The 14,398-nt window shown below is 32.0% G+C and overlaps 3 protein-coding genes across 5 annotated transcripts in view; 1 reads left to right on the forward strand and 2 right to left on the reverse strand.

The window, feature by feature from the left end:
* The window catches only part of LOC132722868 (COMM domain-containing protein 6-like), a 43,022-nt gene extending 42,391 nt beyond the window's left edge, over positions 1-631 (reverse strand). For all 3 annotated transcript variants that reach the window (XM_060707453.1, XM_060707454.1, XM_060707452.1), the window contains exon 1: positions 581-631. In XM_060707453.1, the coding sequence (XP_060563436.1) occupies positions 581-611 (31 nt within the window). In that variant the 5' untranslated portion in view covers positions 612-631. The remainder of the gene's footprint in view (positions 1-580) is intronic.
* An 11-nt stretch (positions 632-642) lies between these two features.
* On the forward strand, positions 643-6,329 carry LOC132722867 (ceroid-lipofuscinosis neuronal protein 5-like). Its single transcript, XM_060707451.1, has 5 exons — positions 643-800; positions 1,434-1,611; positions 2,192-2,414; positions 3,481-3,570; positions 4,500-6,329. The coding sequence occupies exons 1-5, from the start codon at positions 700-702 to the stop codon at positions 4,931-4,933; spliced, it is 1,026 nt and encodes a 341-aa protein (XP_060563434.1). The 5' UTR covers positions 643-699; the 3' UTR covers positions 4,934-6,329.
* A 548-nt stretch (positions 6,330-6,877) lies between these two features.
* Positions 6,878-13,709, reverse strand: LOC132722870 (uncharacterized). Its single transcript, XM_060707455.1, has 5 exons — positions 13,576-13,709; positions 11,025-11,180; positions 10,330-10,411; positions 9,360-9,544; positions 6,878-8,672 (listed from the first exon to the last, which is right to left on the reverse strand). Exons 1-5 carry the CDS (start codon positions 13,576-13,578, stop codon positions 8,583-8,585), a joined length of 516 nt encoding a protein of 171 aa, XP_060563438.1. The 5' UTR covers positions 13,579-13,709; the 3' UTR covers positions 6,878-8,582.
* Between the last annotated feature and the right edge of the window lie 689 nt (positions 13,710-14,398).

Raw genomic sequence — 14,398 nt, forward strand, 5'->3', positions numbered from 1 at the left:
GTATCTTAACAGGACCGGAAAGCACTCGATATATCTATTTTCCTAAATACTCGTAATAATTATCAAATATATAAATATAAAAATGACTTGTCTGAAAGATTTTAATCTAATAAATCGATTGGTAACACTTTCAAACCGATTAATTAACGTTTTCATATGTTTTTATGAGAAATTTGAGTGCTTTCCGGTTTTTCGGTGCTATCCGGTGCTTTCCGGTTTTTCTATGCACCCAGAAAAATGATTTCAATGTCCATCATTGGCCTATCAAACTGTCAGCTGACAGGAAGGTGGCTGTATGGAGAAAATGCATAAACACTACAGAATGAAAAGTAAATATTAAATAGTTAGCAAATTTCGACAGTGAATGTGTATTTACATGAAATTTTAACAATTCGTCAATTGTCAACAGGAAATTTTCCAACCTCATTTTCATCTATACTTTTTTTTAATTTATCTACTATTTTCTCCATGTTAGCCTTTCGTATTTTATTTTTGTTATATTTAAGCAATATTTTTGCTTTAATGTACTTTGTTTTCAGTGTTTTAAAGCCAACAGATGCGCAAAAAAGTTTATCCTTACCATTCGGTGCCTCTTTCATTATGGAAGCCATTTTGTAAACATCAAGCGTTTCACTGATAGTAATTTATAAGCGTCTGTTGACTTGAGAATCACGTGACATGTAGACTCGAGAGAGTCACATGATCAGGATGGGTTGGTTAAAGCAGACAACCAAATTACTTATTTTATTATATTTAGTGGATACAGTATTGTGTCAAGAAAAATGGCCTATACCATACAAGTATTTATACATTTTCTTATTATTTTAGTAGGTTTAATTCACAATTTAAAGGATAATATGTAAGAAAACTGAAATTATAGATAGGGCAAATTGCGCAGGTTCTCAAAAAGAGGACACTTCTTATCAGTTTATCAGTTAAGTTAAATTATACTGATCATATAATAATAGTTTATGTAAATACTAGATATATTTATCATGTTTCATATTTAACTAATGATTAATAAACCTTTAAATAAATTTTGAAAAATTGTATTAAAGTGCATGTTTTCCTCATAGCTGGCTACTGATTTCGCTGAACTACATTGTTGGGGTATGAAAGAAGTATATACATGTATATGTAAAGAGTGCACATAGGTTACCAAGGATTTCAGTACTGGACAGCGATGCAGTGACCTTTAAACTGTTGATTTCATTGAATCATGCAACAGTATCTCAAGACAATTGTTAATGTATTGATCTGTTTGATAAAAATGCTTAAAAAAATCTGAATGAAATATGACATTTGTATATATATACATTGTTGATCAAAAGCTATAAGTTATTTTCTCATTACAATCAACAAAACAGATTTTTCAAATTGGTAGATTCTTGCATATTCAGAATCTAATAACTTATATTACTGATTCTTTGCAGGAGGTTCAATTCTCGCCCAGAATTCAATTCATACTGTCAGTCTGGAGTGGTACCATTCTGTCCAACTGGCAGGGCTTCCAACACTATGCCAAGATTTGCTGACACTGATAAAGTAGAGGTGTATGCCCTGAAAGCTCCTGTTTTTGAATTTAAATTGGGAGGTCTTCTTGGTGACTTTGTAAGTTTCTAGATTTTATTTGACAGACTTTGTCTGCCACTTTAGTTCAATAGGGAGATCATTGGATTTATGATCCAGGGGTGGCCTGTTTGATCCTTTGGCATGGCGAAATGTCTCTGTGACAACTGTTTCTTGCTACTGATTCAGAAATCATGTGGAATTAGTAGTTAGTTGCTTGCTGAAAAATTTGTTATAACTGGTTTGTTATCCAGGATCACCTGTTAGTTGGATTGATTGCCAAATATATGTTAAAATTGGCATAAAAACAAGACAAACAAAAAATTTGTAGAATTTCAACAGTCTAATTTTGATTTTAATTTATAGTTTCTATAGGATTATATTTTCAAAGAAACTTATACAGACATTGTAAGTTATTCTATATCAACAGAATTACTGTTCTTTCTATAGGACTATATTTGCAAAGAAACTTATACATAAGATATTTCATATCAACAGAATTTCTCTGAAACTTGACAAGTGTTCATTTAAATGCAGAATCAATAAATTTACTTGCTGAACTACAAATATAATTCTGTAGAATTTTAATTTGCTGAACAATATAATGCTATATGTCTTTCAGGATATAATGCATGATGCCATGGCATTTAAGAATTTAAACACTGGATTTAACTACACTTTGGAATGGTATGAGTTGGTTGAACTATTCAACTGTACATTTGCTCATGTGTTAGGTAATGATTCATTACTGTGGTGTAATCAAGGTGCTGCATGTATCTATGATGGGGTGGATGACAAACACTGGACAGAATATGGAACTCTGATCAAAGTGGCTGATATATCAGGTAAATTAAGTAATGGTATATGTACAATATATGAGCTGTGTCATGACAAAACCAACATAGTGCGTTTGCGACCAGCATGGATCCAGACCAGCCTGCGCATCCGCGCAGTCTGATCAGGATCCATGCTGTTCGCTACCAGTTTCTCTACTTGTAATAGGGTTGGTAAGCGAACAGCATGGATCCTGATCAGACTGCATGGATGCGCAGGCTGGTCTGGATCCATGCTGGTCGCAAACCCATTATGTTGATTTTGTCGTGACACGGCTCATATGTATATCAGGTTAAAAGTAATCTTGTAAGTACAAATGAAAGGAAATGTCTAGAATTATTTGGTCAAAATTCACCCTTTTATATCAGGTGATATTGATATATCCTGTAAGTTTACCTTCAAGCTAAAATTCCGTATTAAACACACACAAACAACTGCCATTTGTTTGAAAGAATACAACACAAAATAAAATTTGTTTAAAAGCAGTTCTCTCCTCTGATTATATAAGGTAGAGTTCAAAACTAAATTGTTTCAGGTTTGACATTGATTGTTTCTTTTTGGCTATCTATATAAATGTATGTATAAACATGGATTGAATTCCAGAAGTAGGCATTGGGCAGCTTAAAGACCATGGGGGGTTGAATAGGGGTGTTTGTTTATTACAGAATTTATGGTTATAAACAAGAAGTGGACCAAATATCATTTTGGAAGTCCTTTAGCCTCTCTTCCTTTATATTTTCAAATATAGAATAATATGCAGCAATCAATAGTAACTCTGGCTGCCCCCAGCATCTAGGGGAAAGTGAGGACTTTCACAAACTCTGACAAAGGGGGACAGTCAGATGGAAAAATGACAAAATTCCATTGTACTTAGAGGTGGACATCTCCATTGCTATTTAGGAGCCAGATCAACATCACTACATTTATACTGGCAGTTGGGAAAGAGATAAAAAAAAAGTAAAAATTAGTCTCATTCGAAGATAATCCCAATCTCTTTCCTTTGGCTGGGGGACCTATGTTATAATTTACTAATGCATGACAATTTATTTAGATTTTCAATCTGTTTTCTTCTTTCAGGCTCTCTCTATAACAAGTTTGCAGAATGGGTTCTACATGATAATGATACAGCCATCTACTATGAGACATGGACAGTATGGGATAAACCTGGTAAATCTCTCAAGATAGTGTTTTTATGCTTTCTGTCATGAGAATTGCTTTAACCCTGAACTTTTATAATGTATATGTTCCTAGGTTGAATTTAGAAAAGTCCTTTTAAAGATTAAGTGATTTCAAATCAGAAATTAAAAAAAAAACTGAGGTACCAATATTATACCTGTGTTAGGGAATAACACTTGATACCATCTGTATAGACCTTAGCCAGTCATTGAAGTCTGTCCAGACCATATAATTATGTTTTTTGTGGGAGTGGAGCAGGGTTTACCAACACAGTGGTGATTATATAGCAACTTTCAAGCTTTACTGGTGGAAAAAAGACTTCAAGTGCCCCTTCATACATTATTTCAGTCACAAGGTGGCACCTGAGTTGAACCATTGACGAGTTGTAAGCAAGCTAGATAGCTTCCTTACATGAAAGAATCCCAAGTCCCTGGTGGGCTTTGAACCTACAGCAAAGGGGGGCAAGTGGTTTGAAGTAATTAACCAATCAGCCACAGATCCCAAATTCTTTGCAGGAAAATTCTATTACATGTATACAAATTATATGAATTTAAATACATGTAGCATTAGGATTAAAAGATAAAAAATGAATTTTATCATAAAGCAGAATAAAACGTTTCGAAACAAAATATTCAACAGCTATTTTTAGTAGGTTTAGCAATGATTTTGTACATGCTCCATCCACTTTGTCAAGTATTATTCTTGCAGTTTAGGTATTTTGATAAGCTTTTTATAAACATGCAAACAAATATTTATTAGGAACAGAAGGCAGATTGTTTCTAAATGTGCTTTCATTCTGAATTTATTAAGATCCTGAATGTATACCTTTAATCATCTGAAAGGGAAGATACAATTTCAAAGTTAGTTATTTGTTAATGGATTGTTTCAACATATAACATTTTTATATTTGTTTTTCCCAGGTGGACAGCTATTCTTTGATTCCTTTGACTGTGCCAGCTTCATATTGAGGGCTTTTGAAGAACTCGGAAACTTGGGTACGAAGTTTGACCAAAGTGTACATCTAAACTATACGAGGATCAACCTGTACACAGATCCCCCAGTGCATCTTGGGAACTTTTCAGAGATCCTAGCAACCAATGAAACACTTGCAGAAGATATAATTCATTTCTATAAACAGTTCCAGTCTCACCAGCCTATTCAACAGTTAATTGTTCATCTTACGGAGGCATACGAGGAAATATTTATACAAAATAAGTTCTTTTTGTTTTATAATTATGAGTACTGGTTCTTACCCCTTAAAGCACCTCATATCAAGTTGACGTATTATGAGGTCCCTCTTCCGAAACCAAAAAATGTTACAGACACTTTGTATTTTGAGAAATCCCATAATTGATGATACAATTTTATATTTTTTTACATATCCATGTCATGTAGTATTTTTTTTTAAATGTCATGCTCTCAAGGTTTGTCATTTTGTTCTGATTGGACAAAAATGAATATGTTTTGTTTTGTTTTTTTGAAAAAAATTGTAACCAATTATTCAGATTCATTCAGTATTAGAGCGAGTGCTGTTAATATCATTTTAGAAAATTAATCAAACACAATTATAATAATCTTAAAATGGCATGCCTTTAAAAGATTTTTTTCTGCTTTCAGAAAATGCAGTCACTAATTAATGATTTTTATATTTCAAACTCTTAAGATTTTTCATTTGTTTGAATAATGTTACATATTTTTTATATTGTTTTAAACTGGTAAATTAATGTACAAAATTAGTCATAAATATTGTGTAGTGGACGTAAACACAAATTATGCCCATAGCCTTGACCTTTTTATAGATCATTCTTGAAATTTATTTTTGTTTTTTTTTAGTTGAACACACACCTTATATTGAATTTTAATAAAACAAAGCATTAGATTGATATGACACACAAACCTTGTGCCAATAGTTGCATTTCATAATTGCTTTCATAGCAAGAGGTATATATGAACTAAAATTTAATTAAATTGTGAAAGTCAATTAAATACCATGTGTTTGTTTGTTTGCTTTTTATGCCGATTTTTACACATTTTTGGTTGGTTACCAACTTTCATGCATAAACTAAACAATAATAACCTATTGTCTGCAAGTAACCAATTAACTGGTACTTACCCTACACAATCCCTGAATCAGAGGGGAGAGACAAATGACCATTAGACTCAATTTGCGATCAATTTTTACTGATCAATTTCAGGATCAAACAATGAAACTGCAGGAATACAAATCTGATGCTCCCCTTTTGAAACAAGCCAGCAGACTAATTTGTATATGACCGAGGCATTCAGATATAGTATGTAAATTATATTTCTTAAAAATGATATTAAATGAGTGAGACTAAAAAAAGGTTTGGAGCACCACAGTAAATACCGTATTCCGGTACATACCGGACAGGAGGCTTGAATGATTAAATCTCGCCTTTTCACCTTACGGAACGAGTTTAAAACCTCTTATTCATCTTTTCACACTGATTTATATATATGATAAGGAATGAAAAATATGATAATCAGGGAAAAAAAACATATTTGTCCATTTTGTATTCATGATTCTGCAAGCATCTAGGGGTACAGCTCCAATCCTGTATCGAGTTAAATCCTTCAGATCTAGTATATAAATTTTATTTCTTAAAAATGATTTTAAATTTTTTATAATTTAGTTAAAACTCGATTGAAAAAGAGAACTAAGATTGAATGAATATAACTCATTATGTGTAATGCTTCTAATAATGTGCAATATTTTGATTAAATTTGTGATATTACATTTGTTTTCTTTAAAAAATTTCAGTTTCATGACTATGTTTCAAGTCTATCCTGTTTCCTCCTTGGTTTAACCCTTAGCTTACTGGCAGAAACAGATTTTACCCATGAGAACAAGATCAGCCAGTGATGCTGTCCGATTATGAATTGCATTGCTCGCTATTCAGTTTGTACAGAATAAAAAGATTGATAAATCCATTTAAAGGATTTCAGCTTGATAATTTATTGTAAAACAATTTTCTAAAAAAGTTTAACAATCCCCGAGTATCCAGAAACGATTAACAACTACCAATGCAGTCATTGCATAGGAAAGGCATTGAACATCGACTAGCAAAGCAATACACAAACATAACTTTGGTTTTACCAAGTACTGAGGGTAAAACCCAAATCGACCAGAGTTCATATAATGAACCAAAATGTACCACAATGACAGTGCCGGCATCCATGAATGGTAGAAGCAAACATTTGAGAGACGTTAAAGGTCACTTTTGATGTGATTATGAAATCCTTTCTATGGTCAAAAACAGAAAAAAGAAACAACTCGGAGGTTCAGATCTCTTTTTTTTATATAGACAATTTTGATCATAAATATACATATTATATGTACATAATATAAACACATTCATAGCGTCTAATGAACACTAACATTTTATTCATTAATAAAAAAAACTTGGTCTTAAAAAACTTTGTGTCCCTTTTATTTTTTCTCAAGAAAAACAATTATCACACACTATAAGAGAAATTAAATTTTAGGATGAACATTGCAAGATGTTTTAGATAATTAGACCAAAACCTGCTGAATTTGTGTAATGGATTTGCCCAACTTTGAATTTGGAACAGTCCATTCAAATTTTAAGGGAAGTCAGTATTAAAATACAAAAATTGAGCTACCAACAGCACAGAGACTGGTCGGACTGCACAGATGTGCAGGCCAGCCTGGCTTAATGCTGATGGCAAAGGGCGATCACTTTTGTTTCCAGCAGGTTAAGGGTTAGTGGTGGGAATGCACACTCGAAGAAAATTTACAAGGAAATACATAAAACAATAAACATCCTATAACAATTGACCAACAAATTTACAATTTTAAAAATAATAAAGTTTCACAGCTGTGACTCAAAAAATAACTTGTTTGCTCTGGAATTACTTATTTATAAGCCTTCTCTATTTCAACCTGGAAGAGTTTGCTTTTTTGTTGGGTTTTTTTTCCGAAGAAAAATATTACTCAACCAAACTTCGGAACATTCACAATTTCCTATTGCTTAAAATACTGATGTCATTGTGTATGGATTAGGACCTTTAAGCAATAAGCCATCGTTTTTTTTTTTTTTAAATCTAGTCATCCAATAAGAAATATGAAATAGAATGTAACTGTACAGCGTCATTCAATCATTCAATAGAATATAAAACAAAAAATACAGTCTCATTAATTCAATGAAATTTCCGGAATGTCTGAAAGAAAAATGGATTTCAGATGAAAAAAATATTATGAATCATAAATGAAACACTGTTGTATCTGTTTGTTTAACCCTGACACCCCTATATCTGTATAATGGACTGATCATATATGTATAATGGATTGGTCCCACTTTAAATTTGGAACTGTCCATTATTAATGTAAAGGGTTTGGTTCTTGATGTGAAAGGCTAAAATTGAGCATTGAACAGAGTAGATTTGGGTCTGATGCAGTTTATCCTAGGTTGTTTACTGGTGGCTAAGTTTATTATCATCAACTGATAGCAGTTACAGGGTTAATTATTCAAATCATTTACAACAGTCTTCCACTAAGATGATGAAATGGCAGTTCTTATTTAACACAATAGGTAGACAACCCTTAGAATTTTTACATCAATATCAACAAATATTTAAGTAGTGAAAAATGGAGTAAATATAATTTCTTACAAAATTATGTTTATGTCACACATCACTCAAACGTAATATCCTAGATGAAGAAATGGATGTAATTTGTTAAGTTTGAGATGAGTTGGCCACATTAACAACATATTTCTGAGTACATTATCTTCCTCAATACACCACTAAAAATGTAATATTACCTTGCAGTGATGTGCATGCTTGACCGACCCTATCAGTTCAATAGGTCTGGGGTTGTTTTTTTTATCGCTGGAAGAGATCAAAATGTGAAAGGGACTTCTCGTAATTTTTTTTTTTAAATTCTAATTTCTAGGAAATGAACAGCGGATATAATGGGTGTAAAATGAATGAACAGTTCTATCACAATATTAAAGTATTGTTCAGTATAAACTTGTCTTCTTCATGATGCGTAAAAATTCTTCCTGATTAATTTCACCATCACCATCTCGGTCTGCCTCGTCAATCATTTCCTGAAAGATAAAAAAGTTACATATACATGTACGATAAAGTCAAATAAACCAAACTGCAGAAACTGTACGACAAGAGCGATCAAAGATCACATGTGTGGCCTGATGATAGCCAAATAACTCAGTTGTATTAAGGGGTTATTGGACATTTTGTCCCTTATATGTATGTAGCATGTTGCAGCTACTGTGTAGCAGACGACACAAAAATCATTAAAAGGTCAAAACGACTTTCTTATTCCAGAGCCATAGCTTAGCAAAACATCATTCAAACAAAGAATTTGTCAAATATGTTCAAGTACCTGTTCTATCAATTAATTCTTAACATTTCGTTCAAATTTTTACTATATTTTAATAATGGATTTAAAACGTGTGCTGCTTATCACCAAAAGAAATGACCGTTGAATGTAAAGTGATTTGTGATATTATGTATAAAATGTAAAAAAATGTGTATTTTTACTTCCATACAAAAAACTCAAAATGTAAACTAATGGGTATTTTTACTGCCATACAAAATACTCAATGATTATAATTGTACTAATTGCCAATATACAAAAGAAGCAAAATATGGATAAGCAAATCACTAACTTTTTTTGAAACTGGCACAAAAAAATTAAAAGCTTATGAAAAATATAAATCATTTCATTTTTTTAGCTTAATTGGCCTTTAACTTAAATAAGAAACTAAAGGTACCTGTAACTCTTCATCAGTGAGATTTTCGCCTAATTCTTTAGCTACTCTTCTAAGATTTTTGGCTGAGATTTTTCCAGTTTCATCATCATCAAACAGTCTAAATGCCTTCAATATTTCTTCTCTTGCATCCTTCTCACTCATCTTGGTTGTCATTATTGACAAAAAGTCATTAAAATCTATTGTGCCTGAAATGTTGGAGAATTTTTTTATCTTGGTTGTCATTATTGACAAAAAGTCATTAAAATCTATTGTGCCTGAAATGGTGGAGAAATTTTTTATCTTGGTTGTCATTACTGACAAAAAGTCATTAAAATCTATTGTGCCTGAAATGGTGGAGACATTTTTTATCTTGGTTGTCATTACTGACAAAAAGTCATTAAAATCTATTGTTCCTGAAATGGTGGTGATTTATTTTCAACATATATAAATATTTGATCTTTTTAAAACATTTATAAATATTTCAGAGTTCATTTAAACAATAAATTTACTTGTTTTTACGTTTTGTTTTGATGCACCTTGTCAAATATTGTAGAGTGAACTTGACACATTTCAAATGGCACTTACAATCCATATTAAAAATCTTTATTTTCATTCAAAACAATCTAAGACATTTTCTATAGAATTTAATATTCTATTATGTAATTTACACACACTGTACAGAATAAAGTTTTTAGTTCAGTGGAACCTGTCTGAGCGGAACGTGTTTAGACAAAATATAATGTTCAGATTTGAAAGGTTTATGAACTTGGAGAGTTTCATGCATATGTTGTCCAGTATTAAAATTAAAATCTTTTGATACTTATATAAAAACAAGAAATTGTACTTCATAAGTGATTGAAATTGTATGATTTTATAAATGTCATTTTTTCCTGAAGAAAACAAAACGATGACAGGTAAAAAAAAAGCTTTTGTTTTTATTGAACTGAATTTATTATATAAATTAGACCAGAACATGTTTCAACAAGTTTACCTGTTCCTTCTTTGTCAATCTCTGCAATCATTTTCTTTATCTCTTCTCTCTTTGGTTCAAAGCCCAGGGCTCTCATGGCAACCTAAATGCACACATAGTCAAGTCTTAAATCAACATATACATATCAACAGCTTATCTTACCTGTCAAGTGTAACAGTGGATTAATAGTTGCATAATCAAAATTAATACATTGAGCTACCAACAGTACAGAGCATGTGCAGGCTGGCCTGGCTATATACTGGTGGCAAGTTATGGTTAAGAAACCTGCCTAAGTCTGCCACTATCTTTCATGCCAAAAACAAAATCATTCAATTTGATTATTGTGCACTGTTGAATTCAACTTTTCTTTTTTACAAGTCAATTCCATATGGTCCCCACACTGTTGTAACACTGTGGTGTTTTTTTTAATGTTTTATGTTGATACACAGAGGACCCCTCTTATTTGTATGGCTGGCTATACAAGGCTCATGAGAAAATATATCAAGATTTGAAGGAAAAATAAAACAGAATTCATTGGTGATTAATAGAACAATTATGTGCCATGCTGTCTAGTACAGCATAGGTTAAATTCAATAAATTAACATAATCTTACGATAAAATGTTCTACAGTATAAATTACACCTTTTAACCATGCAGAACTAGCCCTTGCAGATAATTTCACACAGATAGATTTTCAATGAATTGATTAATCTTACTTTGAGTTCTTTGGCATCAATAGTTCCTGATCCATCAGCATCAAAAAGGTCAAATGCTTCTCTGATTTCTTGTTTCTGTTCTTCTGTCAACTCTGGTTTAGGTCCTGTCTTTTTACGCCCACCACCAGCCAATGTTGTCTTTTTGTAATTTGCAGCCTATAGGATAAGAAATATGCAATATATAATTTTTATAAAAAAAATAAGATTTTTTGTCAATTTGGATTTCAGTCTGCAATCCAACTGTATGAAATCATCCTTGCTGATTTAATACAATAATAATAATTAGGAAAATCCATACATGTTTGAAACTTTGATACATTAGTCATTAGAGTGACTATTTAGAGATACTCTGTGATAATATATAGATAGTCCAATATGCGATAATATATAGGTAGTCCAATATAACAGACGTTATGTGAGCCATTTCTATTAGACGTCAGGCTTGTTATAGTTTATGTCGGTCAAGTCCGACGTCTAATAGTTATTACTCACAAACTCATAACATCATAACAAAATCAAAAAATGTCTATTGTCTTGCCTTTTAAGCTTTATTCAAAAGTTAATGATAAACTTTATCAAATTTTCTTTCAATATCATGCTCAATCATAAACAAAAACTCTCAAATAATGTTGTTATCAATCTAAAATGAAAAATAAACATCAATCTATTATTGCCTATAACAGCCATATTGGTGAAGTAAAGCCCTTTACAGATTGGTTCCAAATTTTTGAACGAAAAAATATATATGTACTAGCTGGCGGTGCATGGGCAAATATTTTGTTTGAAACTTTTGACTCATTTAAACGCTTGCATTTTGAATTAGCCAATCAGATTTCACACTCTGTGTAAGGAATTTAACTAAATAAGAAGATTAAATCATGCTTTTTCGGATGTGACAGTTTCATAATTTTGTTAAAAGGTTTTTATTTTTTACTTTTGTTCATGAATACATGTAGGTCAAAATCAATGAATTATAATATACCAGAGCAACAGATAAGCTTTAAAAGTGAATTGGGTATTACTCCATCATTTCCTTTGTAATTGGGTATTGGCTCCATTTAATTGGGTATTCCAAAACTCGATACCCTATGATTTCAATATCAATTGGGTATTCAATTATGAAGATATGAATTTTATGGTTTCAATATCAATAAAATTTAAACTGTTTTAAAAAGAAAATAGGATTAACAATTTACTAGAACTTTTCACAATTGTTTTATTTTTTATATAAAATGCTCATGTTATATTTCATAATATTTTTAACAAGTTCGTTTTCTGACTGATTTTTGATTATTTACGATTGTTATGTTTCAAATCATTTTCCCTTTTGTACGACGCCATATTGCTTTGATACAGGTGGGGCCTACTTATTAACGGTCTCCGCAAAATCAACGGTCTCTGCCTGTCTGTAAAGACTGTCGACCTGAGTACCCAAATCGACGGTGTCATGCTTTATTGATATGACTTAGTCGGTCTTTGGAGACCGTGACCGTAGAAGACCAGAGACCGTTGATTAGTAAGCATTTATTCGGGAATATTGATTATTCGGATAGCATGCATATCGATATAATTTATCCAAAACTAGGAGCGTACGACAGATTAATTTTGCGGTGATGAAAATGACAATACGCACGGGTTTTTTAAGTCAATTGCGTATTTTATTTTTTTTATGGGTTTTGATACGCATTCTTAAAAAATCAATTGTGTATTTTATAAAATTAATTGAATAAATACGCAAATACGCACGTTATCTGTTGCTCTGATATATGCTGATTTAAGAATTTTTTTGTCCCGCCAGATTTTCTTGTAGAATGTGCTTTGGGTTTTTGAGCAATTTCAATAGGACGTACGGTAGCTTTGCCCTAAAGCAAAGTGACATCGTATAAATTTATAATTATTGGACTAATATATAGGACCAGTATCTTCCTTTGTCATTCCAAAATTCACATTCACTACATAAAAGCACTTTTAAAATGATTACAGCAGTGTACAAGTTATTTTTCATGATATATGTATTTTCTCTTGTATAATAAATTTCTTTCCTAGTCAGTAGTGTGGTTTTCATGACTTTAGATAAAAATTAAGATTATATTTGAAAGGCATTTTACTCTAAACACCTTACTATTCAGTCCTTTTAATCAAAATCGGAAATTCAAAAACAACTAAAATAAATCAAAGTACGGCCCTACATGTTATACAAATAACAGTTTATAGACACAAACAATGCAAACATAGTCGTGCTGGCTATATCCTGGATTAGACCCCGGGGTCTAAACCAGGAGTATATATAAGGTTCATTCCGTTTTCTCTAGTGTATTATATATACAAGTTTTACTCCTGAAAAATACATAGGGGTCTAAACCAGGAGATTGCCGTCGTGCTGTATCATGCAAAACATGCACTGAGCATTTCTACTTCCAAAATTTGCTGTCCAGCTAGAATTTTTACACTTTCAGTGTGTTTGCATATATTAAACAATAACGACCATTTCCAATTCTGTACCAAATGTTTCATTTTATCATGTACAAAGAAAAGGTAGGCCTTTTCTTACCATATTTCACTGTTTTTGTTGATCTTCGAAACCGCGATACTAACCGGAAACGCAGGAACGGACAAGGAATTTGTTTACATTATGATTGGTTAAAAAAGTACTAGGCTAAAGTCCGTTTTACCGTTTAATCAAATGTACGGTTATCTCAATCACAAGCATTCAACGCTCCAATCGCAAAGCAATGCGTCTTACAACGGCATTTTTTGGTGCTTGGTCAACTTTCAACATAAACATGACAAATTAAGGTGATTGCAATAAAATAAACAGCATAGTAAATTTTAATTAATAATATACAAACATTATTTACTGAGTATATTTCATATTGTTTAAGAAGGAAAACTATGCACATGATGAATTATATATCAAATTTGCAAACACATATACACTGCGTGGGCTGGGTAATTTGGTCGTAAAAACACAGATAGTTGCAAGGAAAATCGAGCTTTTATATGCTTATCAATGTTGTTAACAATGGAGTTAGAATCTGTTGGATACTTATATTTTCTGGTCCTTCGGGATCATTAATATTGATGCCAACACTTTAAAGTGTTGAGAATTGAGTACCGCTCAAGCCGGTGCTAGGGGGCGTGAGGGATGTTGCACTTATTCATTATCCCTCATGTACAGACTCAATCAAACCGAGTCTGCAATTCTTATGTTATTTTGTTGTGCTTAATGCTTCCGAGGGATCACTTTGTTTCCAGAATTTTTTACTTCACAACAGCAGGTGTCAAGTGCCGTGTGGCAGCCGTAAAAAGTTGCCCCGTATTTCACTTCAGTGTTGTTATATTTTCTGGTCCTTCGGGATCATTGATGCCAACAC

The sequence above is a fragment of the Ruditapes philippinarum genome, unplaced genomic scaffold (assembly GCF_026571515.1).
Source record: "Ruditapes philippinarum isolate M1 unplaced genomic scaffold, ASM2657151v2 ctg6909_1_1_1_1, whole genome shotgun sequence".
Classification (NCBI taxonomy): domain Eukaryota; kingdom Metazoa; phylum Mollusca; class Bivalvia; order Venerida; family Veneridae; genus Ruditapes; species Ruditapes philippinarum.